Raw genomic sequence first — 27,394 nt, forward strand, 5'->3', positions numbered from 1 at the left:
CTTGCGCCAGCAACAGGATTCTCAAGCCTCTGCCTTGTCACTGGCAAATACTGACACTTTAATCCATTTGTCTTGCTTGGAAAGAGAAGCTTTTGGTTTTACCGGTCCACTCAGTCCTGGCTGAAGGTGCACAGGGTGTGGGCATAGTCATGCAGTCTTTGGACATGTCTGCCCTGTCTTCCTCAGCCTGGAGAGAAGACGACTAAGACAACCTATGGAACAAACCCCATACTGGAGGCACACACTGGTCTGATGTGATGAATAATCCATCATCTTCTTTATCACCATCATTATTATTTGTTAAACTATTATTTTCTTTTTTTAATAATCTAATAATTGGCATGACACTCTTTCGTAAGTCACCCTTTTTCACCCAGACGTTTGGGCTATATTGGTCTACAAGAACCAAGACCAGTTTGTCTTGGAAATAGATGTACTGTTGACACAGTTTTACCATATGTATCAAAGAAGAAAATAAAATAAAAAACAACAACATTTATTTGGATATAGTTAACATATATATGTATTATATATATATATGTATATATATATATATATATATATATATATATATATATATATATATATATATATATATATATATATATACACACACACGTATAGATTGGCAACTTTGTGCACCAGTCCAAGGTGCTATAGGAAATCTGTTTTAAATGTTTTGGTGATGCAAGTGTGTTTAGGATGAGGCTGAGAACTATTTTGGGATGTCCACATTGCTGAGAGGGGCTGGCAAAGCTTGCTGAGAAGGTTCTGAGGTTTTGCCGTTGTTGTTGACGCCATAACTTCCGTTGCCCTGCCGTTCCACCTCCATCTTTTCAGCTTCCTCTCCACAGCTGGCGACATTGGGAGGAATGTTCTCAGAGTCTGCAGTTTCAACCACACCCTTGTCTACTTCCGGGTTCAAGCCAGTACAAACACAGTCCGTCCCTCCATTGGCCTTTACGTCCCTGATCGGGGACAATTCTGCTGGCTCTGCCGCTTTCGCCGCACCCAACATATCTTCGCTAACTGTGGCTTCGGGCATTTCCATGACCCCCAATTCACCAGACACAGCTTTGGGTGTGACTGCAGCTGCAGGTTCTGCGATTTCTCCCACTTCTGGCTCTGCCTGCACTTCTGGGACTGCTACTGCTGCAGGTACTTGCACATTAGGCTCGGCAGGGTTCTCTTGCAAACAGAATTGAGTAGTGTCCTTAGAGTCTTTGAGGCTCCCTGACTCTGCACAGTCCGGTTTGGTATCCTGCAGAACGTCCGTCTCCATGGATTGAGACAAGTTAAAGCTCTGGATCAGATGGACAAGATGTTTCACCTTCTCCAGAGAGGCCTGCATCTCCTTCTGACGGGCAAGTATGCTGTTCTTGGTCTCCATGCATTTCTGTTGACGAAGGGAAAATGTTACATGATGGCAAATTTACGCAAATTATACTACATTATAAAATGAACCATTATGGAATTCTGGGCTCTGTATCAACATCTGTGGTTAAAACATAAAATTCTAACATTGTTTTTTATTTTATTTTGTATTAATTGTTTTTACGACAGTTATGCTTCTGCACTTCTCTTCTGCGTGGATGAATCTGATAGTTTAAGGTATAGCCATGGTAGCTCATATGACTTTCTTCTGGGGAACACAAACGAAGATACTTTGATGCAATCATGATTTGGAGCTTGATTACTCTTCCTCATGTTTGATGCATCTACATGACTGCACAGCTGTCAAGCGTGAGGAAGTGTAATCGAGCTCTGCCAACGAGACTGCAGATGGCAAAATTAGAAAAAGAAGTTTGTTTTGTCTTGTTTCTCACCCAAAACCGATCGGATCGCTTTAGGAGATGTGGATTAAACCACTTGGAATACATTCACAGAGAACATTATTAGGAACACCTGTACGCCTACATATTCATGCGATTATCTAATCGGCCAATCCAGTGGCAGCAGTACAGTACATAAAATCAGGCAGATATGGGTCAGGAGCTTCAGTTATTGTTCACATCAACCATCAGAATTGGTGCTAGTTGGTGACAGACGGGCTGGTTAAAGTATTTCTGTAACTGCTGATCTCCTGGGATTTTCTCGCACAACAGTCTCTAGAGTTTACTCAGAATGATGCCAAAACCAAAAAACATCCAGCAAGTGGCAGTTCTGCGGACAGAAGAGCCTTGTTGAAGAGAGCGGTCAATAGAGAATGGCCAGCGTGGTTCGAGCTGACTAAGTCTACGGTTACTCAGATAACAACTCTGTACAATTGTAGTGAGCAGAATAGTATCCCAGAATGCACAACACGTCTAACCTTGAGGCAGAAGACCACTTTGGGCACTTTATTAGGACCATAGTGTTCCTAATAAAGTGCACGGTGAGTGTAATGAACTTTTATGCTGCCTTTATTTCTTTTTTGGAGTTTGAAATTGTTGGACCCCATTGACTTCACTGACAAAAACACCTCAAATCTATATCAAAATATCTTTGTTTATGTTCCACAGAAGAAAGAGAGTGATACGGGTAGATTTAGTAAATTATGAGATAATTATAATTTTTGAGTGAAGTATTACTTTAATGTTTTCAGAGCTGGAACCCAAATATTTACCTGAACCTTTGCCTTACAATTGGTTTTCAGAGGCAAACAACCCTTCACATTGAGGTGCAGCACAAGAATAATATTAATCTTAAATACAGAAAAGCACCAGACACAAAGAAAAGACAAACACTTCACCGTTATAGAGTTGCTGAGCTGTTTTACTCTGTGTTCCAGTTGCTCTCGTTCCAGCTTTAGCTCAGCGCTCCATTTCATTATCTTCTGTTTTTCTTCTTCTTTCGCTGTCAGACAGGAACAAACACTCATAAATTCCATAGGCTCATTCAGCTTACAGCCTCTCACAACACATGGACATGTCATTTGGGGCCTGTATGGGCATGCAAATTTGGGGTACAGTGCTAAAAGGGGTCTAAATCATGGAATATCTAACTTTCCTTGATCTTGAGATTTGTGTCGTTTCTAGCTGTGGTGGAACACCTGCATAGACTTCTACAGGATCCCAACATTAAGAAAGCGAGGCTGGAGTGGTGGTGGCGTAGTGGTTAAAGCACAGGGCTGTTAATCAGAAGGTCAGAGGTTCTAACCCCACGGCTACCACCATTGTGTCCTTGAGCAAGGCACTTAACTCCAGGTTGTTCCGGGGGGATTGTCCCTGTCATAATTGCACTGTAAGTCGCTTTGGATAAAAGCGTCTGCCAAATGCATAAATGTAAATGTAATGTAAATGAAGTCTATTTGTAATTTTTTGTTTGGTATATGACCCCTTTAATGTAAAATTGGTGTAAAATTAATCTTACTATCAATTGAAATCAAAATGCATCTACCTTCTTTGTAAGCAATGTAAGAATGGACGATTGCAAGGGTTCCTGGCCAGGGAATGGCCTCTTCCTTCTTCAGAATCTGTAAAATAAATTATCTTAATAACAACAGTGCTGTGCACACTTGACCTCCTGGAAAACCATGAGAGAGAAACTGTGAAAAACTGTAGATGGCAACAGTGATGAACAACAGAACTTCAATGGGAGTGCTGGATGCTGTCTTACACTTAAATGATGGGTGGAAAAAGGCACAATCAATACCGAACCATGTAAGAGCTTACAAAGGTCGAAACAGCCTTGCGCCTGAAGAATCTCTCTTTGTGTAAGGGGAAAAATTAACACTTTGGCAGGCAAAGAGGAGTTTGATCTTTCAGTCGATCTCCCATTTCTAATGATATACTCATGTGCGCTTAAAGGGACAGATTCAAAATCGAAAATGTAATGTAGATTCAATATAATGTATATTCAAATGTTTACTACCTTTTTTCTGTGGAGCACAAATGGAGAAGTTAGGCAGAATGTTAGCTTCAGTCACCATTCATTTTTCCTAACATCTACTTTTAAGTCCCACAGAAGCCAAAAAGGCATTCGGGTTTGGAACAACCTCAGAGTAAATGATGACAGATTTCATTTAGAGGCGAACTATCCCTTTAAAACTACGGAATTTCAGTTGAGGAGAACACACTGCCTAGGGTGGGAAAGGAGTTGCCCAAGACCTCGTTGTGCTGCTGTTTACCTGGTCGTGACATTTAGGACAGATCCACATGCCTTTGGGAATGTTTTTGAGGGGCGGCTCCAAGCAGTCGAGATGGTAGACACGCGAGCATGTGTCACACATGAGCAACTGTCCACTGCGTCTGCACACAGTGCAGAAATCCTCATGGATGTCTCCCTGTCGGGAAGAACGTCAGGTGTCAGTACCACCGCCCCCCTCTATTCTGGACCAATCAGATAATGGAAAAGGCGGGGAGGAGCTGACTTCTGATTAGAGGGATTTGTCTAGTGGCTTATTGATAACTGGATTGCTCACTTAGCCAGGGCACTGGATATTTACCTCGTAAAAGTTTGTTTGGTTATTATAATATATATATATATATATATATATATATATATATATATGTCATGTAATTATCAATAGATGGGCATTTAGGCATATGAATGCTAAGATGTGGAAAGGTTATTTAAAAAAGGATTTTAAAAGTTGTATACTACAATGCATAACTTCAGGTCTGATATTTGCAGGAAAGGTAGTTAAAGACTGTTCACTTTGTAAGACTGTTGGCTCCATTTAAACACATACAACAAATACAAATAAACACATGAATGACAGTGCTGGTAGGTCATCTTTTTTCTCTCCAGGGTAGATGCTGTACTCTAACAAACAGAGTGTTACCTTGCTCCAGTACACTTCAAGGTGTACAGGATGAGGGATGGTTTTTTGGGGGGTGTCTTGTCAACAACACTGTCGCCCAGACTTGGCTGATGGCTACTTACATCCCCGGAGCTGGGGCTGGGCTGGGGGACAGAATGAGGGTGGACAGAGAGGGGAAAGCCCCCTATATCAGGCCGCTCAGGGGCTGGGGAGGCGGGGAGGCTGCTGGTGGGGGAGAGCAGGGGGTTGCAGCCCAGCTCCGGCACTGCAGTACTGCTGTTGCTGGTTGTGGTGGTGCTGTATTTGGGAGGGCGACCTGAGTGAAATGAGACAGACAAGAAAAGAAAAACGAACAAAACAAAAACAAAACAAAAAAGGAACAGAAAAATGGAGGAGGGAAAAGAAAGAAAAATAGAACACAAAGATGAAATAAATAATGGCATATTCTGGTTGCAACATACCTTAGAGAGGGGATCCTCATTGGCTAGCATGGAAACAAAGGGGGAAGAGAGCGAAGGAGGAAGAAGAAGAAAATGGAAGGGAGGGTCACAGAAAGCAGTTAGTGCAACAGACAACCACAGCAGCATGCAGGGAATTTTAAGTGAAAGAAAGGTAGGTAGAAAGATAGATAGAAAGGCCAAAGCCACAAACAGACAGGCACTTAATCTCCCTTCAAGACATCCGACTGAACTGTACTTCACATCAAAAAGTTTTCCCTGTTTGAGCCTCCTTCGGGAACAAGTTAGCAATCATTTACTCCAACTACCTCATGCATAGGAAAAAAAAGGCAACATAGAATTAAAACATAACATCTACTCTAAGGTAATGTGAAGTGTGCTTAACTACTAGATAACTAAGTCAAAACATTACAAATTAATCTAACTCAACCATGAACTTTATCTACAGCTTTTTAAGAGGTGTTTCAGCTCAGGGTTGGATCAACAACATTCTGTCGCTGGATTCACCACAGAGGAGCATCGGGACCTTCAGTCAACTGTATTTAATATCAGAGCACTTTGTTTGCCTGACATTTCTTATTAATGTAAATGTATATGTTCACAAGTCCCTAAGGCAGAGTCCAAGTTAAACCTTAAGTCTTTGAGGTGGACTCCAATTCCAGTCTCAAGTCTACAAAATGGAGGCGGATTCTTAAGCCTACAGTCCTTATGGTGAAGTCCAAGTCAAGTCTTTTAATTCTATGTCCAGGTCAAGTCTCAAGTCCCTAAGGTGGAATCCAAATCATGTCTCGAGTCCCTAGGGCAGAGACCATGTCAAGCCTCAAACCTTTCATTTGGAATTCAAGTTAAACCTCAAGTCTTTGAGGTGGAGTCCAAAACACATCGTAAGCCCCTATGGCAGAGACCAAGTCAAGTCTTAAAGTCAAGGCTAGTGTAAACATTTTGAGGTGGAGTCCGAGTCAAGGCCAAGTCTCAAGTCCTGAAGGTTAAGCTTAAGTCAAATCTCAAGTCCCTTAGGGAGCCAACCACATCAAGTAAAATCTCAAGTGCCAAAGGTGGAGACCAATTAATTTGTAAGTCTTTAACTTTTAAGGGATTCTACAAAAAGTCCTTCAAGTAAACTCCAACTCAAAAGTGAAGTAATTACAACTTGAGTTTGCATCTCTGGAAACCATAAACCTAGAAGAGTTGTTCCTTCATCACAACCTTTATTCTACAACACATTATACATGCTAGCTCAGTTCTACTGAACATGTGTAGGACTGCAGAGAGATTAAACCCTGGCAAAGACACAAAGCAGAATTGCCAGAGAAAGAAGAGAGGCGTCTAAGGTGTCTGTTAGATGATACACAGAAGCAGCAGGGCTACAGTACATCAACTTAAGCAACTAAGCACAATTTAGGTATGTAGGCAGGCAGGTACTGACCTCTTTTCCTGGTCCCTTGATGCAATGGAGTGTTCAAATAGGTGACGGCACTCTTTTTCCTCTGAGATACATGAGAAGTCAGACTGTTAGATTTCTAAATACAATTTAAGATCTCAAATTTAGGATCACATCCATGGAGGAAGAACTAAAGAACATGTGTCTGTACCTCTGGTTCAAACACTGCTCCGCTGTACACTGGGTTGGCTGTTGTTCTCCTTTTGCGTTCTTGTCTTCTGCTCTGAATCTCTGCAGAGAATGACATCCAAGCACATTTGGTTACAAAATGTCATGTTTGTTGGTTAAATAAATTAAATTTCACTATAATTGTAGCAGAACACTAGAAACTCACAGTGCAGTTTTGCAAACAGTAGGACTTACCTTCAAGATGGTCATATGTGACCAACCCGAGAGAGACCATAAAAGCAAGTTTCTGAAAGAGGAAAGATTTATCAATTTTTTATTAATTAGTTAGGTAAAATTTAGGCTATGACAGAAGTCTAAAGACACAGGTTACCTGTGGACTTTCTTCTCGTTTGACCTTAGGAGGAGGAGGAGGAAGGGGAGGAGAGGATGAGGGTGGTGTACTCGTGACCACATTTTCTGAACCTCCCTGTGGTTTCACAGTCTGATGAAGACCATAAATGCACGAAATATCATGAAAGCACACCAGTGAGAAAAATGGAAAAACTTCACAGCTTTACTATGCTCTCCTGAATAATTCCTAATTTTCTTTCAAGGCAAGTCAGTTCATGTTGGTAATGTCCCCGGACAGCTACTTCTTATCTAATTAAATGGGGACAGACCTAAATCTCAGAAATTGTCAAGATTACATTCCATTAACATATTTCAAATCTGAAAAATCTGACAGTAAATGTATCATATACACCAATCAGCCACAAAATTAAAGCCACCTGCCTAATAGTCAAATCAATAATAATCTAAATTAAAACCACCAACAATCATCCATGTAATTATCTAATCAGCCAATCGTGTGGCAGCAGTGCATAAAATCATGCAGTTACGGGTCAAGAGCTTCAGTTAATGTTCACATCAGAATGGAGAAAAAATGTGATCTCAATGATTTGGACCATTGCATGATTGTTGGTGCCAGACAGGCTGGTTTCAGTATTTCTGTAACTGCTGATTCTCCTGGGATTTTCATGCACAACAGCTTCTAGAGTTTACTCAGATTGATGCCAAAACCAAAAAACATCCAGCAAGTGGCAGTTCTGTGGATGGAAACACCTTGATGAGAGAGGTCAACAGAGAATGGCCAGACTGGTTCGAACTGACAAAATTCACTATCAACAGAGCCAATTTGGTTGCTTAGGAGACCTGGCTGGAGTCACTCAGCACACCCTGGATTCGAACTCGCGACTCCAGGGGTGGTAGTAAGCGTCAATACTCGCTGAGCTACCCAGGCCCCATGTAGATAAGCTCTTTTAACTGTAAAGGCTAAAGTACACTTCAGTCTTCTATGTGCCGATACAGGAATTCTACATTTTGTCTGTACATGCAGTTGGAGACGACTGTACTTAAACGTATCACAAAGCAGTCACATTTGGGCTGGGCGATAAAAGATAGTGATTTGTAATGAAAAAACAAAAATTGTTATTGATGATAAACTTTTGTAATTTTCAATATTTAGCTGATGTTCACCATCTAGATGATGGAATATGTGTCTCTAAAAATCCAAGCTGTCTGGAAATGTAATACACACAACTAGCTAACTGAATCAGTCATAAAGTCAGCCAGTTAGGAAGTATTAGCTGGCTAGCTGATACATAGCCCTGCTGTCATGGAAACCATCAATGAGGCTCAGTAGCCACTAGCTAGCTATCCATCTAATATGATATCGTTGACATCACAGGCAATGCAATATACAGCTATCAACTGAAAACAACAGCAACTCTGACATCAACACCATTGCTGTTTATTTATGTACTATTTAAACTTTTTTCAGGATCCATGTTGATGTCACAAGCAAGAACTGGACCATCTCTACCCCATATAATTTCTATGATAATTTTGCATGACCCTGGAGCAAACAAAGCCCCTCCCATGAATAATTCTTAATCGCAAATGTACCGCCCTGTGTTCCTACCTTTTTGTCCGAGTTAAGGTTGCTGATCTGAATTGTCTGGGCAGGGCTGATGACGATGCCTGTGACTTGTGTGGTGCTTCCTGTGACTGTGGCCATGGTCTTGTCAATGGTGCACTGCTGTCCGTTTACAATGCGCACCTGATGGATGGGTCCAGCGGAGGCAGGCAGAGATGACGTCAGTTTGGTGGTGATCATCAGGGGCCGCTGGATCAGGGGAGCTGCCACCATAGGGGGAGGGGGAGCTGGAGCAATGGGCACATTGTTGGGCGTGGGAGGTTTCGACCGAACCTGTGAAATGGTGGAAGGGGGGTGAGAAAGCAGGTCCAGTCTTGTCAGACTGATTGGTCATGAAAGCCACTCTGTTTCCATGCCATTCACAGCCATGCTGGTTTGTGTTGAGGCAATCTCAGCTGTAAGTAATGCCAACACTGAGCTCTGGTTCTCTAGCAGTGACCAGTTTAAATGTGGATCAAAATCACCCATTCTGCCCACACAATGCATCTCAACCTGTTGCTCTAAACCTTTCTTAAAGTCATAGTTAACCCAAAATAAGTTTTGTGTGAACTATCCCAAGTTTATTGCAGGATCTGTATTCTTCCATGTATCATCATGCTTTAGAGGGGCTGGTTTCATTGACCACATTTACATGCACTTAAGAAAATGGTTTATTTCAGAGTTCTTGCAGAAAGCATCCTTCTGAAATGTCATGTAAACAAGAATGCCGTTTTCTTTATGCTGCTTAAGGGATTAAAAGAAAGTGATTTAACACACCCAGATTTCTTCTGGAGGACGCGGCTTATGTTGTCATGTAAAAGCATACACGCCTTTCTTACAGGTTTTTGAGTGTGTGAACGGACCGGCTAACAAAAGTCATAAAATGGAGCCCAACAAAGTCAACAGCGGAAAGAATTCAACATTTCTGGAAGTACAGTGTGTACAGTATATGCATCCATACACACCAATGTAAAATATTGACTGTTCCTCACGTTCACGTATATGTGCATGTACAACGAGGGAATCCCAGAGTTTTCCATAGTAGGAAAACTTCACTATTGCTATGCAATTCCACTGCAAGTCATGATGGAAAGTTCAGAAAAGAAACACAGCAACAACTTTGGAATATCTGGAAATAAAGCAATGCAAAAATATCTAAGTTTTCCTCTGATGCCATGTATAAATAAAAAAAAAACATGCTGGAAAATGACGTTGCTCAGGAGAAAGCTGCTTACTGACCGAGACACATGTATATGGGAGTAAAAAAAAAAGCTGCTTATACAGTGCATGTACACGGAAATGCTGCTTTCTCGCAATAAGCCACTTTCTGGTGTCCATGTAAACATAGTCAGTGACACCATCTACCAAAGCTGATTTTAAACCTTATCATGTTGGTTCAAGGAAACCAATCATTCCATGTTTATCTGACCCTACAGTAATCAACTGCAATTACAGCAATCTTTTCTTACCCAAAGTTCTAACAACAAACTTGAACTAGTTTTCCCTTAATTTTATTCAGAATATGCTTTCCTGGTTGCTGTTCTGAAACAGTTGTCTAGTTTGTAGATCTGGAAAACACCACAGCCCACTGAATGGGTTCAACTGAGATCTCTTTAGCATTACATAGCCTTATAATGTAAAAGGTGTTGTGATGTCACTCTTGAAGGTGGTGGGGTTAATGACAGTGTCAGCCAAAGCAGTATAAAAAGGAATTAATAGCATTGGGGCAGAAAAAAAGCAGAAAACAAATGCTGCAACTACTGTACATTGTTACAAAGGAACAAATAGCAACACGCTTTCTCTTACTCTCACACACTAAGGGAGCTTACACACTAGAGAAAGCTCTGATGGAGCATTTGAAGGATTAGAATGCGTAAGATCTGTTTTGAGGGTGTGAAAAGAGCTGGGCCAGTTTACAGAGAATTTTTGAAAGCACACCTAGACCCGCTTCTCTGAAATTCTCAATGGTCAATGGATGTCTACGTCCGTGTATTAAACTGTGTCAAATAGCAAAACATCACTTCCACAAACCCTTGGATTTTGTCTTGTGATGCACCATCCCCTTTGAAATCAATGGATTCAAATTGATGGAAGAAGCATTCTTTGAAGTAGTATAAACTCTAGTGTGTAGGTGCCCTAAAGCAAAGAAAAAAACTTGAGCAGACAGTATCACAGCAACAGCCAGTGCTAGGTAGGAGAAGGTGAGTCAGTTTTATGAGGAAAAAACAGAACTTGGGTCTCTAGGTATGGAACCATTTTTAACTTTTGATTTCAGTTCCCATATTAAAAATTAAGATGAGAAGTTATAAAAATATCTTGACTTGGATCGGAGACATTACTGGTGTCTCAAACTACACCCCCTCATTATAATATGCAGGCCTCTGAAACTAGGCCTGTGTGTCTGGTGGTATCGGTGTGGGATTGTATGTACTTGGAAGGGAGAGGGAGGGGCAGGTCTTACAGAGACGCACCTGTGGCTGAAAAGTGGGTCGAGGCATCAATCTAGGAGGAGGGACAAACTGGGGAACTTTGATAGGCTGGGCAGAGGTGGTGGTGGCCTGCATCTGTGACAAAATCAGCCATTTACTGGACTAGAAAATATGAACATTGCCTGCTTTTAGAGGAGTCTCATTTACTACAACTGGTTACATCACAGAAGTATGTCACCATACACCACTGCCAAGCACATCATAGAAAGGTAGTCATTTCAAATCTTCATTCTAACGTGAGACAAACATTCTGTTCTAATCACTTCAAAGCAATCTAACTAGTCTACAGCAAGCTATGCAAAAAAAAGAGGACATCAAAGATTGGTATTTCTAAATCATTGTCAGATTGCTACATTTAAGCAAGAAAGTAAATATTATTGAAGAGGGCGTTGCAAAAGGAAGAATCTTTAGAAGTGATTCACACTCACGACAATGACATTCTTGGACACGATCCGTGTGGTTGTGTCTGCGTCCTGATTGGGTAGTTTGCTGGCCACCTGAAGGTTGATTGGTGTGCTCTGGGAGTCGGAATTGGTGCCGGGTCTGGGGGGGTTGCTGATGGCAGTGACCATGGCGACGGTGGAGCGTTGCGTTGCCATGGAAGCAGGCATGGAGGTGGCAGCTTTGAGCACGAGAGGTAGAGTCTTTGCGGTGATGACCGGCGTCACTGTGAGAGTCTTCTAGTCAGGGAAGTGGTAAAATTGAGTGACAGAAAAGACGACATTTAAGTGAGTATGAATTCAAAACTGTCCCTTTGTATTTTCTTAAAGGGATAGTAACCAAAAATTCAAGTTCTGTCATAATTTGTTTTAACACACAGGCTTTCTTTCTTTCGTGGAACTCAAAAGATTATTTTATGCAGAATGTAAGGCTCAAGTCACAAATTACTTTCACTGCAACTTTTTCTTTTTACAATAAAAGGGAAAGGTGTTTCTAAATGAATCTTTTAAGTGAACAAATCGTTCTCATTCACTTTCGTTTCTGGAGAAAATACTTATGGTGCTTAAACACAATGTGCCTCTTTGTAGATCTGTAGGAATGCAACTTTTAGGTTTTATATTTTAAATAAAAGATAAAAGACTTGTTTAGTGTTTTAAAAAGAATCTGCTGTGTGAATGACTCAATGATTTACTCTTAGTAGTTAAAATAAACTCACAGATCACCATCTACTGGTGTAATGATGTAACCTAAAGAAAGTCTCATTGAACAAATCGGTAACTAATTACCAAGTTATGTTTTTGGTCAAAAGATTTTAATAACTGGGAATGAATCAATCAACACCACTTGTAGACTGCTTGAAGGGTTCCCACCCTTATTGATTAATAAACTTCCATGATTTTTCCATGACCTTTCTAGGCATTTGTGATAACTGGATTCATTTTTAAAAGTGATTTTGATTCAGGTTGATTCGCCAATTAATTGTTTAGACCGACTTGTGAACCATTTTAACTAATTTATTGAAAAGAACTGACTCAAAATAACAATTCCCTGACAAATCAGACATCACTGTGTCTTGTAGAGTTTTACTCTACGCAAGAGAAAGAGATCTAGCTCATTTAACATTTCAGAGCTTTGAAAAACTATTAAACACAATTAAAACATTTCCTGATATTTTCAGATTTTCGTTACTGTGGGAACCCTGCAATAAGACTAGTTTTCCTCTCAAGTCTGTCTTACTCCTAATAGTAAAAAAAAAAAAGCCACTCACAGGTTGCCACCAACTGGTGTAATGATGCAACCAACAGAAACAAATCTTGAACTAAATGTTTTAGGTGAAACGAATCAAAAGATTAAAATCACTGGGCTGAATCAAAATAACCACTAGTAAACGGTTTGTTGTATAAAACAGTACCTGTGGCACCCCCTGGTTGTGTGGAGGCCCTGTGGGAGGCTGTGTTGGGGTACAGGTGGGTGTGAGCAGAATGGTTTTACCATCTGCTACTGCCGGGAGTGTCTGCATCTTCAGTTCTGGCTCCTGTTTAACCAGCAACTCTTTCCGCAACTGCTCAACCACTTTTTTCTTAAAGAGAGAGAGAGATTACTAAGCAGCAATAAAACCATTCCCTTTCACATTATGATTGCAAGTTAAAAGGAATTGGTGACTGCTGAAAACAACAGAACAGGTCAATTTGTCCTGAAACAGCCATCTGCACTTTTTCTGAGAAATGAAATTGAAAAGACCCCATCTTGTCTTTTCAATGTTCTGTTTATATCTGGCTCCAGCGGTTTCTAATAATAGGTCATTAGTCACCAAATTTCCTGGTTTTCTTTGCTCAGTGTGTTTAGCCCAGTCGTGGCTTTTATTCAGTCTATCTTAAAGACCTTTCAGGAGTGAGTCCATTTTAACTACAGTAGAACAGCTTTTATAAAGGCCTACCGAGCGCTGTGCGCGCGCGCACACACGATTGAAATTCATCTCACGCACTCTGCTGTCTCAGAGTCCTCTGGGGCCAAAGCGTACCTCTGAGAGTGCAAATACAGACACTCACCCTCTCTCTCTGACACACACACACACACACACACACACACACACACACACACACACACACACACACACACACACACACACACACACACACACACACACACACACACACACACACACACTCCCCAACAAAGCCCTTGTGCACAACATCAAATGAAGTACCTTATGCTAAATGAATTTTGACAACAATTTTTCTCCTTAAGGGGATGATCCATCGCACAGTACTGGCTTTGGACTTGCAAGCGGAAAGTTTACATACACAACAGACCACCGTGCCAGCTACGGGCTTTGCACATACAGGCTAAATCACATAAATATAAATTCATGAAGTGGAAAGTGCTATAGAGAATTCACATGAAATGAAGAGGGATTTGAAAGGCAGACTAACTCTATTCATGGCCGACTGGACTGAGAAAGAGTTTGACATATAAAAAAGACACATACACTGAATAAATCTCAAAGATGACTCATATGAATAATTCACATTTCACCCCAAAAAGCATTTTGCATAAAGAAATTGAAACAGATTTAAAGACCATTAAGATTTTTTTTGCATTGTTACATTAAAGTCAATTTAAATGCAAGTGAATGGTGAACGTTGAAGCTCCAAAAAGCATACAGTGCATTCAGAATGTATTCAGACCAGTTTTTTCACATTTTGTTATGTTGCAGCCTTATGATAAAATACCTTTTTTCCCACATCAATCAACACGCCATACCCCATAATGACAACAGTTTTTGATAACTCTGCAAATTTATTAAGAAGAGAAAACTGAAATATCACACTGACATTGACAAGTATTCAGACCCTTTACTATGACACTTGAAATTTAGCTCAGGCGTATCCCATTTTTCTGGATCATCTTTGAGATGTCTCTACAGTTTGATTGGAGTCCACCTGTGACAAATTCAATTGGACATGACTTGGAAAGGCACACACCTGTCTATACAAGTTCTCACAGCTGAAAATGTATATCAGAGCAAAAACCAAGCCATGAGGTCAAAGGAACTGCCTGCAGCGTTCAGAGACAGGATTGTAGAGGCACAGATCTGGGGAAGGCTACAAATCAATTCCGGCTGCATTGAAGGTTCCCAAGAGCACAGTGGCCTCCATAATTTTTAAATTGAAGAACTTTGGAACAACCAGGACTCTTCCTAGAGCTGTCCGCCGGACAAACTGAGCAATTGGGGGAGAAGGGCCTTGGTAAGAGAGGTGACTAAGAACCCGATGAACATGTGTGGAGATGGGAGATACTTGCAGGAGGACAACAATCACTGTAACACTCCACCGATCTGGGCTTTATGGCAGTGTGGCCAGACGGAAGCCTCTCATTGCAAGACACTAAAAAGCACCTAAAAGACTCTCAGACTGTGAGAAACAGGATTTTCTGCTCTGATGAAACACAGATTTAACTGTTTAGCCTCAAATCAAAGCATCATGTCTGGAGGAAACCAGGCACCGCTCATCACCTGCGCAATACCATCCCAGTGGTGAATCATGGTGGTGGGAGCATCATACTGTGGGGTGTTTTTCAGGGGCGGGGACTGGTCAGGGTTGAAGGAAAACTGAACGTAGCAAAATACAGAGATATCCTAATGAAAACCTGGTCCGAGCATTCAGGACCTCAGACTGGGCGGAAGGTTCACCTTCCAACAGGACAATGACCCCAAGCACACAGCCAAGAGTGGCTACGGGACAACTCTGTGAATGTCCTTGAGTGGCCCAGCCAGAGCCCGGACTTGAACCCAATCTAACATCTATGGAGAGACCTGAAAATGGCTGTCCATCGACATTCCCCATCCAACCTGACAGAGCTTGAGAGGATCTGCAGAGCAGAATGGCAGAAAATACCCAAATCCAGGTGTGCAAAGCTTGTCGTATCATACACAAAAAGACTTGAGGCTCTAATTACTGCCAAAGGTGCTTCAACTAATTACTGAGTTAAGGGTCTGAATACTTATGTCAATGTGATATTTCAGTTTATTCTTTTAAATAAATTTGCAATTTGTATACAGGCAGCATAAAAGTAATCCAATATGACTCAAGTGGTTCAATTCATCTTCTTAAAAGCGTCTTAAGAAGTGATAATAGGTGTGAGTGAGAAACAGATCAAGTTTAAGTCCTTTTTTCCTACAAACCTCCACTTTCACATTCATTGTGCATACTGGCATCTACTGGATAGGGGGGAACATTTATAGTAAAAACTTTAATATTGATATTTGTCTCACCCACACCTATCATATTGCTTCAGAAGACATGGATTAAACCACTGGAGTCACATGAATTTCTTTTATACTGCCTTTGTGTGCTTTTTGGAGCTTCATATTTCTGGCCACCATTCACTTGCATTGTATGGACCTACAGAGATGAGATATTCTTCTAGACATCTTTGCTTGTGTTCAGCAGAACAAAGAAAGTCATACACATATCGGCTGGCATGAGAGGGAGTAAATGATAAGATAATTTTTATTTTTGGGTGAACTATCCCTTTAAATATTCTATTATTTTTTGTATTTATAGTAATGGGGAGGGGTTGCTTAATCGTCATGAAAATAATCACAATGCAGTTAAGTCTACAGATGTACGACACAGGAGATAAATGTAACGTACTGATATCAGTTAATGTTGAATATTTATCAGCCGGTGCTGGATATTTAACTGTGGACTTTCCAGTGATTCAAGATTTTATGGTTATCAGTCATGACATGAAAATAATTAATGGTTTATCAGTACAGGCCAGAATTTTAAAACATTAGGCCACCCTACAAATTTTAATTCAAACCTCCATGACTTTCCTCCTTGGAATAAAATTGGGGTGTAAGGCAGTTTGTTAGTCTCAGTCACCATTCACTTTTATTGCAACTTTTTATTCCATCCATTTAATGAAAGTGAATGGAGACTGAGGTAACATTTTGCCTAAGGTCTCTTTTTGTGTTCCACTTAGGAAAGAAAATTCATGCAGGTTTGGAACTACATGAGGATGTGTAAATAACACCATTTTCATTTTTGGGTAAACTATTCCTTTAAAATCAGTACGTCCCCAAGAAATTTTGACTAAAAATAGAATAAACTTTTTCTCTGTTGATTATGGGATGAAATGTGACCAAGACAGATTTTTGACAGTTTTAGGGAGATTCACCCTGACAAAAGACAGAAGTGAATTAGCATTCAATGAGCATCATCACTGGCTCTAATCCTCGTCTAGGTCTCCATCTCTAGGATAAAAGCTTAGTCGGAGATCAGCTTGAGTCATTAAACTGGGACGATTCTTTGATGAAACTAACTGGAGAATATCAAGAGGAGGTAGAAAGAAGTGAAACATTGCCCCATAACAGCTGTGCTAAAAATCAAGACTTTTCAACAAGCAACCAAATAAGTGCAATATCAGGCAATCTGGAATGTTTTCACCTTCCACCAGCAGACCACACACACACACACACACACACACACACACACACACACACACACACACACACACACACACACACACACACACTTTTGTTAAATGCTCAGACACAGGCCTGTACTGCTGACTGGTCTTTACTAAAAAAAAAAAACATTTTTATAAACATATCAATCTTTGCTCACGTCTACTGTCATTACACAATTCAAATCTAACATTCCCAGAAGATCAAGCTGTTAATGTAGGAAATCAAGACCACTAAAGAAAACTATTCAAAAATGCTCCAGTAAATAAAAATGAACTTGCCATTTCCTAAAAAGACCAAATATTATCTGCAGGAAAACACGTGTCACCAGTCACCTTTCGATTCCATCACTGATCAGTGTCAGAGCTGCATGTCAACAATGAAGCAAAGTCTGCAATCCAATTTACTTCACTAATGTGACATATCAAAGTGGATACAGGATATTCAATAAGATAATAAAGACAATTATAAAATGTGGAATGGTACTTTTTTCCCATCAGGAATTGATTGGATTGTGAAAAGTGGAGGGGCTGTAAAAGAGCCATTCAGCCATCAGCCAAAAATGACAGCTGAGGTTCTTACATTATTATAGAAAAATAAAATGTGCGAATGAATCAATGAATCACAAGTTAATATGGTCGATATTGAGTTCATGATGACTTTAAGACCTGATATTCTCAATTCAGACTTTGCTTATCAAAACACAATTAAACGCGTTTCATGCGATTCACTGTTCATAAACATCGTCCGTCCCAGCACCTGTAGCAGTGAATGACATTACAATACTTGTGAATCATCTTACCTGTTTCTCACTCAGAGCCGTGATTTTCGCCTGGAGCTCGTGAAGTTGCTTCTTCAGGTCTGCGTTCTACAAAAACGGCAACAATAAGTGTAAGAATCAAATAAAAGAAATAAAAAATAAAAATTGAGCAAGAACGTTTTTTTTAGCAATTCAGTAACACTTGTTTAGCAATAAAGTTCTATGGGTATGTCAACATTATCTAATGTATTAGGTATCATCAAACTAATAATGGAAAATAACTGTTTACACCATTTATTTAAATTAATGTACATTTATACATTTATAAACGTACATATTCATATTAGTTCATAATGCATTAACTCATGTTAATATACAACTGTAAATGTATTTGGATGTGAAAAAATGTACATCAAGTAAGATTAATAAATGCTGTAAAAGTATTGTTCATTGTTAGTTTGTGTTAAAGGAATTTTGTGGGTTCAGTACAAGTTAAGCTCAGTCGACAGCATATGTGGCATAATGTTTTATTACCAGGAAAAATTATTTTTGACTTGCCCCTCCTTTTCTTCTGGGTTCCAGTAAGGCACTTACAATGGAAGTCAGTGGGGCCAATCCGTAAACGTTAAAATACTCAACATTTCAAAAGTATAGCCACAAATATGCATGTAACATGATTTTAGTCTGATAAAATGGCTTAATAACCTTTTCTAAGTAATACCCAATTTTGCAACTTTGTTGCCATGACGATTAACGTCAACAAACTGTAAAATGACTGTAAACATTATGATTTAAACAACTTTACAGCTCAAATAATACACAAGTTTTAACAGAAGAATTAATGTAAATGAAATTAATTTAATCACATTACAAGCTTCACTTTTCTGCTTATAACCCCTTCAAAAATTGGCCCCATTGACTTCCATTGTAAGTGCCTCACTGTAACCAAAATTTTAGCTTTTTTTTTTTTTTGTGCTTTTTTAAAGGAGGGATAGGTCAAAATACATTTTTGTGGTAAGCAACATATGCCACAAATGCTGTCAATTGAGCTTAACTTGTATTAAACCCGGAATATTCCTTTAACTATTGCATTAATACATATTCAACCTACCCTAAACAAATAAACAAACTCAAGTTTAACGTTCAAGTAGATCAGAGGAACATTTATAGAAAAGCAAAGTAGCAAAAAAACATTTACCTGTGGGTCCTGTTTCATTTGGGCAACAAGTTTCTATGGTAACAGAAGAAAAGACAAGAAACTGTTAGGCGAACAGTTTTGGAGGGAGACACAGACACAGTGCGCCATCTACAGGCCAAATGTCAAACTACACCCTATTGCACCTGTCTCGCACTCAAGACAAAAGCCGACAGAGCAGCAGGCAGACTGCCTACCGCTTTCTGTAGAGGTAACGGTTTCTTCCAGTTTACAACAGTTTGTGGGATGTAGTTAATGAGCTTGTGCGAATATTTCCCATGTGCAACTGACAAGTGTAATTTATATGAAAATGTAATTTAAGCACTCTTCTGGACCCACATTATCTTTGTTCTGTGTTTCTCTGTACACGTGCTATTTTATTTTTACTTCAATTATTCTCCATCAAGCTGTGAGTACTCAAAGCTTTAGTTACCAGATGCAAATTCCTTGTGTGCGAGAGAGCATGGAAACTATTTGTGACTCTGATTCATCTAAATTGCACTTTGAATTGTATGCGATTAAATTCAAATTCAGTTGATTGACGATTATTTAGAAGGAATGTAAAAATACATGCATCAATCCCCTTAAAAATTCACTTTTTTGTTTCTTCAAAGACGTCACGGGACACTACATCCAAAAGCACAAAACAACCTGTTTTTAGGCTGTTGCTGCCCTGGATGGAGTTGAAATCCCTCTTCCACCTGCTTGTCAAATATTCAGAGCGATATTAAGACAAAACCAGACGGCAACACAAAAAGAAAATCTAGTATGAAAAGGAACACCTGCTTGAGATGATTTCTTACAATTTAAGTAATAGCTTACGCTTTCTCCCCCCAGTATGACCCCTATTCTCCCTATTTTTCTTTCTCTACTTTCCTCCCTCCCTGCCTTTTCCTTTTTCTATTCCCCACCCAGGCTGCTCAGCTAATTTTCTGCCTGCTGGGACACGCCGCCTCTGACTACGAGTGACACGAAAGGAAACCTATCTTCATTTAACAGTAATCCAGCGAGTATCACTCAGGAAGAAGGAAAATAGAGGACTTGAAGACCCATTCTGGCAGATTCAGAAAACACTTTACAATGAGGTTGTATTCATTAATACAATACTTAACATGAACTAAGAAAGAACAACGCAAATACAGCATTTATTAAACTCTGTTAAATGTTAAAGGGATAGTTCACCCAAAATGTTTTATTCTCTCATCATTTACTCGCCCTCATGCCATCCCAGATGTGTATGACTTTCTTTGTTCTGCAAAACACAAATGAAGATCTTTAGAAGAATATCTCAGCTCTGTAGGTCCATACAAAGCAAGTGAATGGTGATCAGAAGTTTGTAGCTCCAAAAATCATACATGGTGAACATAAAAGTAATCCATAAGACTCCAGTGGTTAAATCCATGTCTTCAGAAGAGATATGATAGGTGTGGGTGAGAAACAGAACAATATTTAAGTCCTTTTTTGCTCTAAATATCCACTTTCACTTTTCAGATTACATCCACTTTCAGATGTAAATGTGAAAGTGGAGATTTAGGATAAGAAAAGCACTTAAATATGGTTCTGTTTCTCACCCACACCTATCAGATCTCTTCTGAAAAATCTTCATTTGTGTTTTGCAGAAGAAAGAAAGTCATACACATCTGGGATGGCATGAGGGTGAGTAAATGATGAGAGAATTTAAATTTTTGGGTGAACTATCCATTTAATTTCTACATATTCTATCACACGGTTTACATTAATAGTTGTATAACATTAGTTAATGCATTATTAACTAACTTGAACACAATGAACAATAGTATTTTAATAGTACATTAACATAAACTAAGATTAACATATTCTGGAAATGGTTATAACATTATTAGCTCATGCCTAACGCATCTACTAATGTAAACAAATACAACCTTACTGTAAAGTGTTACCGAAAAATCTGAAAGGCCTCCACTTAAAACACTTGCCGAACCATCTGCAAGATCTCCTACCTGATGGACTTGTATTTCCACTTTCAGGGCCTCCTGTAATGTTTGCAATTCCATCATTGATCCAGTTCGGCGGAAAGAGAGTCCCAGGAAACTTTCAGCCTGTCTTGAGAAATCAGAAAGAGCGGTTTCGGAGGTTTATTGGATTTTTTCTTCCATTTTATATATTTAACCTTTATTCCGCAAGCCGTCTGAGATGCTTGGAGGTTGGCTTAATTCGATGCCACCTCAAGGGAGAACAAAAGTCAGCGTCTAATACAGTTGGAGAGGAAAATGCACTTTTCTAAATCTAGGTATGATGCATGATGTTTTGGCGACACTGCACTTGCATGATATTGGTGAACCTCTTGTTTAAGGTCGAAAAAGTATCTTGGCCGAATGTGGCTAATAGAAAGAAACTCAATAAAAGGAGTTGCTGAAAAGCTATTTTCTGGACAGAAAAAAAGTGGAGATGGCGGAGGATGAAAACTTAAGACAATGGAGGAGATGGTTCACGAGGAGTTTGTTATGCCTGTTGGACGAATCGTAACAACTCCAATGCAAAGACTTTGCGTAACAGTGAGCGAAACGGAGGCAGTGTTACAGACATTCATTCACTCTCATTGATTTTGTTGTGTGGCTCTGTGCCAAGAGGACAATTATAACAGAGGCTATTAAAGGACTTACCAGCTGGCACTGAGACTGGTGTTTACTCTCTCCAACTCCCTGCACAAAATGAAACACACACACACACACACACACACACACACACACACACACACACACACACACACACACCCTATTAGAAGGGGTAGAGACATTCCAATTCTCTCTCTCTCTCTCTCTCACAGTCTGTGAAAAAGGGGGCAACATTGCAAGCGCAGCATTCAGTAGCCATCTAATTGCTCATCCCGTCTATGAACTATGCGACAAGAAGTCTTGCATCCCTCTGGCATCTCTCTGCATCTCTACAGGCCCAAAAATAACTTCTTCAAAACTCATGCTTTGTGCATTCATGCCAAATGGAGTTGTGTGATTTTAAATCAAGCCTAAATTCGCCAATGATGACATCTGTCATGACCACGCAGCAGTCGAACATCTAAGGACCTTGAGTCTACAATGGCCAGGAAATGACACCTCTCAAGTCTACGTGTCTGAGTCACTCGGCGAGTCTTTGATCATATAAAGTCTCCAATCAAACACAATTAAATCTGACTTTCACATAATGTTTGATTAAGGAACCATGTCCAATATTTGGCTAACTTCCAATTCCAGGTCTTGGGTGTCCAAAATCAATTGGGACAGAAAAACAGGTTGATTATGTACTTTTTCATCAGCATATTTTACAAGCAAAATGCTTATTATAAAGTCACGTTGAGCAAAAAATAAATTAATTCATATCAGCCAGATAAAGCTGATATTCTTGAAAACTAACAATATTAAGTAGCAAGAGACTACAAATGCCATGTCTGATATTTACAAAAGCATCGTGGGGAAATTACATTGCTGTGGAGAAAGCGGCATCCTGACCGAGCCGCATGTAAACGGGAGTAAAGAGAAATCCGTGAACAAAGTGAATGTAAACAGGAACGCCGCTTTCCAGCCTTGAGCAGCTTTCTTGCTAAAAAATGGCTTGCTGGTGTGCATGTAAACAAGCTCATTTACTCTACTGAAAGTAGCCTTTTTGAACATTAAGCAATCTTATAGTATAATAAATAAAATATATATTATAAAATATCCATCATTAAATCCAGTCAACGGCAAAAAGAAGAAACACTGCTAACTATGCACAAAACACCAAACTAGAAGAGACCTGGGGGGAAAAATTACATATCAATTACCATCTCATAAGATATTTTGTTATGGATGGCATAAATAAGCTTTTTTTTATGTTCGTCATCACGCAAGTAATCTGTCTGGTCTCTCATAACACCATGCATATTAATATGTAACACTTACTCTTGAAAGAATGTCCTACATAAAAAGTCCTCTTCATGTTAAAATCAAGATATTTTTAATAATAAAAATACTGAAAAGTTACATCTAAAAGGAAATGTGTATACTCGGGCATGCATTATTTATATTTTTAAATAATTACATTAGATATTATTTTAAATGCATGTGCTATACTTGGAAGCACATGGAACTTAACCAGTCTTCAGGAAGGTTAAACTGCCAAACAAAGTGTTTAAAATGCAGCAAATTCTAAATATAAATATGAAATGAAGGGATCTGTATGATATCAAACAATAAATAAAGTAAACTTTAAATGATATTTTCCATAAAAAACTGCCTATCAAAGTTATGTCCTCACTTTGTGTCAACATCAGATTTTTTGTAATTTTTTTTTAATAATCCTGAATAAATCAGACAATGTCATGGTCAGCTATTACTCTGAATACACCTTTTCCACTTCCTGTTCATGGTGGATGCAACATTAGGACATATGGTCAAGCTAATTTTAATCAAACCATGTTTAAGTCTCTGCGGTCACAGCTTCAACATGTCATCTCATTACGATCATTTCTGTTAAGAATTATGGAGTAATTTTGGCATTACATGGTTAAGATGGAAAAAATATTCAACTTTGCAAACTCCATCTGAATTTTCAGAATAGTGTGAAAACAGAAAAAAATCATTTAATCATTTAACTCCTTTACTGAACACCATTATTAGATAATTAAAGCTTTCACACTCTTGTTGGATGGATACAATTAATATAACATGCTTTTTAGTGTTTCTGAGTTGTAACTGAATAAATGTAAATTTTCAGAAAATAGCGTTTTTATAGAAACCTGTTCCCGTACAAGGTTCATTAGCTGAGATCTTTGTTTATATATTAATTTAAAATTAATTTAGTATTCAAAAACTGTCCCTAATCTCAAGTATCAGTGATAAGAAAAACTAACTTTATAAATCAAATCATGTTGAGATTTGTAACAGTAAAGTTGTACACCACAGTAAAAATGCAATTTTGTTGTCCCTGCAAAGTTTCAAAAGTGACTTGTTGAAAGTATAAATTTGTAAAAAGTATATATATATATATATATTCCAGGCCAATTCTAGATCCAAAATCGGACTAATTTTATTAAAGCTTAAAGAATCAAATTTATACATTTTTTCAACAAGGAAAATAGTTGTATGTTAAATAAACTGAAGTTATTAGTAAGTCTTGTTAGTACATTATGCGTTTTTAACTCTACGGAGAGGTGATTATTACACCTTAAACTTCTTTTAACATACCCATAATGCAACAAACAATTGTTTAAATGCATCTATTGACAACTTTTTCAGTTGAGTGCTGATAATAGATATTAAACTTTACTTAAACCAAAGCAAACTGACAGCTAAAAATAAAATACACATAAAAGGGTAATGTGAATTATTGTCCTTTATAAATAGGATCTTGGCCTGTGTGAGGTAACAGAATATCAATACTACACTGACAAGCAATACAGTACTACTAAAATACTGTCAGTGTCATGTTACATTACCCAGCAGCGTTTTGTTTTGCATAATTCTTTGATAAACAAAGGAATCAACAACTACACATATATGTTGTTTGTGGATGGAAAATGTTCTAGTCACTTACATGGAATGACAGATTCCCAAATTACTTGATTGCAAGAGTGAAACCATTAAAGTAAAACTACCTGGGCAAGGAAAACTAAAGTAAAAAATGAAATAATATTATCAATAACAATCAAAGAAGTGCGAACACATTCAAAAGTTTAAAAAACATGTCAAATATCAACAATTAGTACCGATTACAAAATATCAACACGATGCAAAACTAAATAGTTCAGCATTTAAACAACATGAAAGCAAGCCCGAAATAAAAAGATAATCAATAACAATCAGTAAACACATGCTAAAGTTTGACAAACATAAACAATCAGTTCAAAAATATAACTTGAACAACAATAAAACTGTTTTGAATGAGCCCTTGTGTTTACAAAAGTCCTTACAAAATCAAAGGACATCAAAGACTAAAAACAAAAAGACAGAATGTTACTTATTTAAGGCATTTATCTATAAAACAGGCATCCCTAACTGAACCTGAAATTAGTGTGGCATATGTTGTGCTCCATCTGTTATGCAAGTGCTTTAATTTGGCACCTGCAAATCTACACCAAAAGACTGCAAACCACTTTGACAGGCGGTTCGGTTGCAGCCTGACCCTCAAAAACCAGCCCAAACTATATGCATTAAACCGGGCTTTAGTTCTCTGGATCTGACCAGGGATGTGCAAATGACAGGAAAAGTTCGGCATCACTTTGGTTAGGCCACTATTAAAAACCTCAGGGAAACACGGAAGATGCATGCAGTGCTGTTTACCCACAGCATACTTTCACTAAGATTCATCCTGGAGGGGAACAAGCTTGCTTGAGTTCGTCTAAATAAGGACAAATCCACCCAAACGAGAGGATATACGGGGGTTGAGTTTCTTTTTCCCCCTCATATGGCACATTTACTCTCCTAAAGAACCAGGTTTTAGTTGGTGCAAGCTACAACACATCAGCTCTAGAATAAGTCTGCCTCCACCAACCAGAAAAAAAGCAACACACACACACACACAAAATCACTTTCCAAACAAGCCAAAATAAAATCGCATTGCTTTAAAAAGGCATCACTTTATCACCCACCCACGACAAGTTCAGGGACTAAAAGCGCTGGAAACTATCAAAATACTACTGAATCTTTTTTATAAGCTGCTAGTGGAAATAAGGAGCTTTCACATTGTGCTACGGCTAACCCAGCTAAAGCTAACAGGCCAACAGCACAAATTACAGTTAGATGGACTCGACTGAGCCGCAACCACTAATTCAAGCCATGCACGAGCAAAATATGTTCATTTCCCCCCATTTACACCCCCCCCCCTTCCATCGGATACATTGTTTCCACTGAGCTGGAAAGAACCGTTGCGGCAACAATGTATCCAGCGAAGTTTAAATTGTTACAAAATAACAATATGCGTGGAACGTTCGACGCGCCGCACTTAGAAATACACCGCACAACTCCTAGAAATAAGGGGGGATTTTTTTGCTTCAAAACCATCGGGCTCCTGACTTCTCTACCTACCCGATCGCGACGGGCTTAAGATGGGTAAAAGCGGTGAGTAGTTAATGGACGATCAAAGTCCAGAAACGAGGCGCATAAAAGTTGCATTCATAATAATAATAATAATAATAAAAAGATCCCAAGGTGCACTTACCCTCCTTCTACTCACTTGAGCGGTAGTGCTTCTCTCTCTCCCCCCACAAATTATTTAAATAAATATTTACAAACACTCCGAGATCTCGGCAAAGAATCCCCCGATGCGATCGCTCACATCGCTGTAGCGGTACGCTAGGCTCGGTTTCGCTAGGCTAACCGACCTTATTTTTTGTTTGTTTCAATTTAATTAGTGTGTGTTGAAAAGAGAGAAACTGAGATACAAAACAAGAAGAACTCTTCTTCAATCTCATTCACCACAGCCGCAGCACCGAGCGATTCATCCGCGCAGGAAGAGGGAGACGAAGGGGTGAGAAAAGTAACAGTCAGAAAGCGCAAATACTCACAAACGCGCATCCAAGCGACTCAAAAACATCACGATTCCCGCAAAAGCCGGAATCCTAGCGGGAAAGTGGGCGTAAAGTTTCAACAAAACGTGTTTGGGAAGAGGACTATTTTTTGTGACGGTGCGGCGAATTTATTTCACTTTGCCTAAGGAACAGCGGTAGTGCGACTCCCATTGCCTAGGGAAAAACCCGGATGTAAACTCGGCGAAACTCATCTGGAGAGAAGTGGCAAGCAACCTAACTCACTCCAACTCGTGCACTCGCAGTCACAGACAGCAAAAGAAGTGAATGCAATCCCCCCCATCCGACCACCATGTCTGCCTGACACCACTTCACTCCTCCAATAACGTCAAGTCAAAGTGAATGCCACCTTCATAAATGGCTCGATGTGTTTTCCAGGTCTTGATCATCACACCAACTCGAGCGCACGTGCACCCACCGCCGCCACGATGCTTTTTATGTCTGTTATAATAGAGTGAGAAATAATCATACAGAGAATAATCCACGCAAGTGGATGGTGCTACCATGTTATGAAAGAGGTGTAGTCGGGAGTCAATAGTTTTTCCTGGGCCGCCATGACATATTTTTTGAGGCTGCCCGGAATAAAGGCTTTTTGCTGAATTTGTGCTGAATCAACACACCCCGAATCAAAAGGTTCGCGCTTTGTGGCAGGTGTCTGTAAATGTCGGATCGACAGAAATGCTTTTATTTATTTATTTAATTTGAGCTTTAATACGAAGTTAACCCCAGTTTAAGGATTTAACGATATGTCACTTCTCGCTTAACAAAGTATT

At 39.3% G+C, this 27,394-nt stretch overlaps 1 protein-coding gene across 6 annotated transcripts; it reads right to left on the reverse strand.

The window, feature by feature from the left end:
• Nucleotides 1-619: 619 nt before the first annotated feature.
• LOC127640754 (PHD finger protein 21A-like) lies at nt 620-26,501 on the reverse strand. 6 transcript variants are annotated; one of them, XM_052123479.1, is made up of 18 exons: nt 26,255-26,501; nt 21,727-21,765; nt 21,064-21,162; nt 19,088-19,120; nt 17,932-17,997; nt 13,068-13,235; nt 11,644-11,895; nt 11,198-11,290; nt 8,733-9,020; nt 7,143-7,253; nt 7,007-7,058; nt 6,795-6,874; nt 6,629-6,689; nt 4,867-5,060; nt 4,109-4,264; nt 3,379-3,454; nt 2,732-2,835; nt 620-1,396 (listed from the first exon to the last, which is right to left on the reverse strand). In XM_052123479.1, the coding sequence occupies exons 3-18, from the start codon at nt 21,118-21,120 to the stop codon at nt 716-718; spliced, it is 2,472 nt and encodes an 823-aa protein (XP_051979439.1). In that variant the 5' UTR covers nt 21,121-21,162; nt 21,727-21,765; nt 26,255-26,501; the 3' UTR covers nt 620-715. The 6 variants fall into 6 exon arrangements, with proteins under 6 accessions (XP_051979439.1, XP_051979440.1, XP_051979437.1 ...); XM_052123480.1 differs by having other exon boundaries at nt 11,644-11,892; nt 21,064-21,166; XM_052123477.1 differs by having other exon boundaries at nt 21,064-21,166.
• Nucleotides 26,502-27,394: the final 893 nt, after the last annotated feature.

Source organism: Xyrauchen texanus, chromosome 49 (assembly GCF_025860055.1).
Source record: "Xyrauchen texanus isolate HMW12.3.18 chromosome 49, RBS_HiC_50CHRs, whole genome shotgun sequence".
NCBI classification, from domain to species: domain Eukaryota; kingdom Metazoa; phylum Chordata; class Actinopteri; order Cypriniformes; family Catostomidae; genus Xyrauchen; species Xyrauchen texanus.

Excerpts from the sequence above, each read along its gene's own strand:
- LOC127640754 (XM_052123479.1), bottom strand. The coding sequence starts at position 21,120 with ATGATGGAATTGCAAACATTACAGGAGGCCCTGAAAGTGGAAATACAA. Across the intron at positions 6,690-6,794 it reads GAGCAGTGTTTGAACCAGAG|AGGAAAAAGAGTGCCGTCAC; the intron begins GTACAGACACAT and ends CATGTATCTCAG. Across the intron at positions 4,265-4,866 it reads CCAGCCCCAGCTCCGGGGAT|GGAGACATCCATGAGGATTT; the intron begins GTAAGTAGCCAT and ends TCTTCCCGACAG.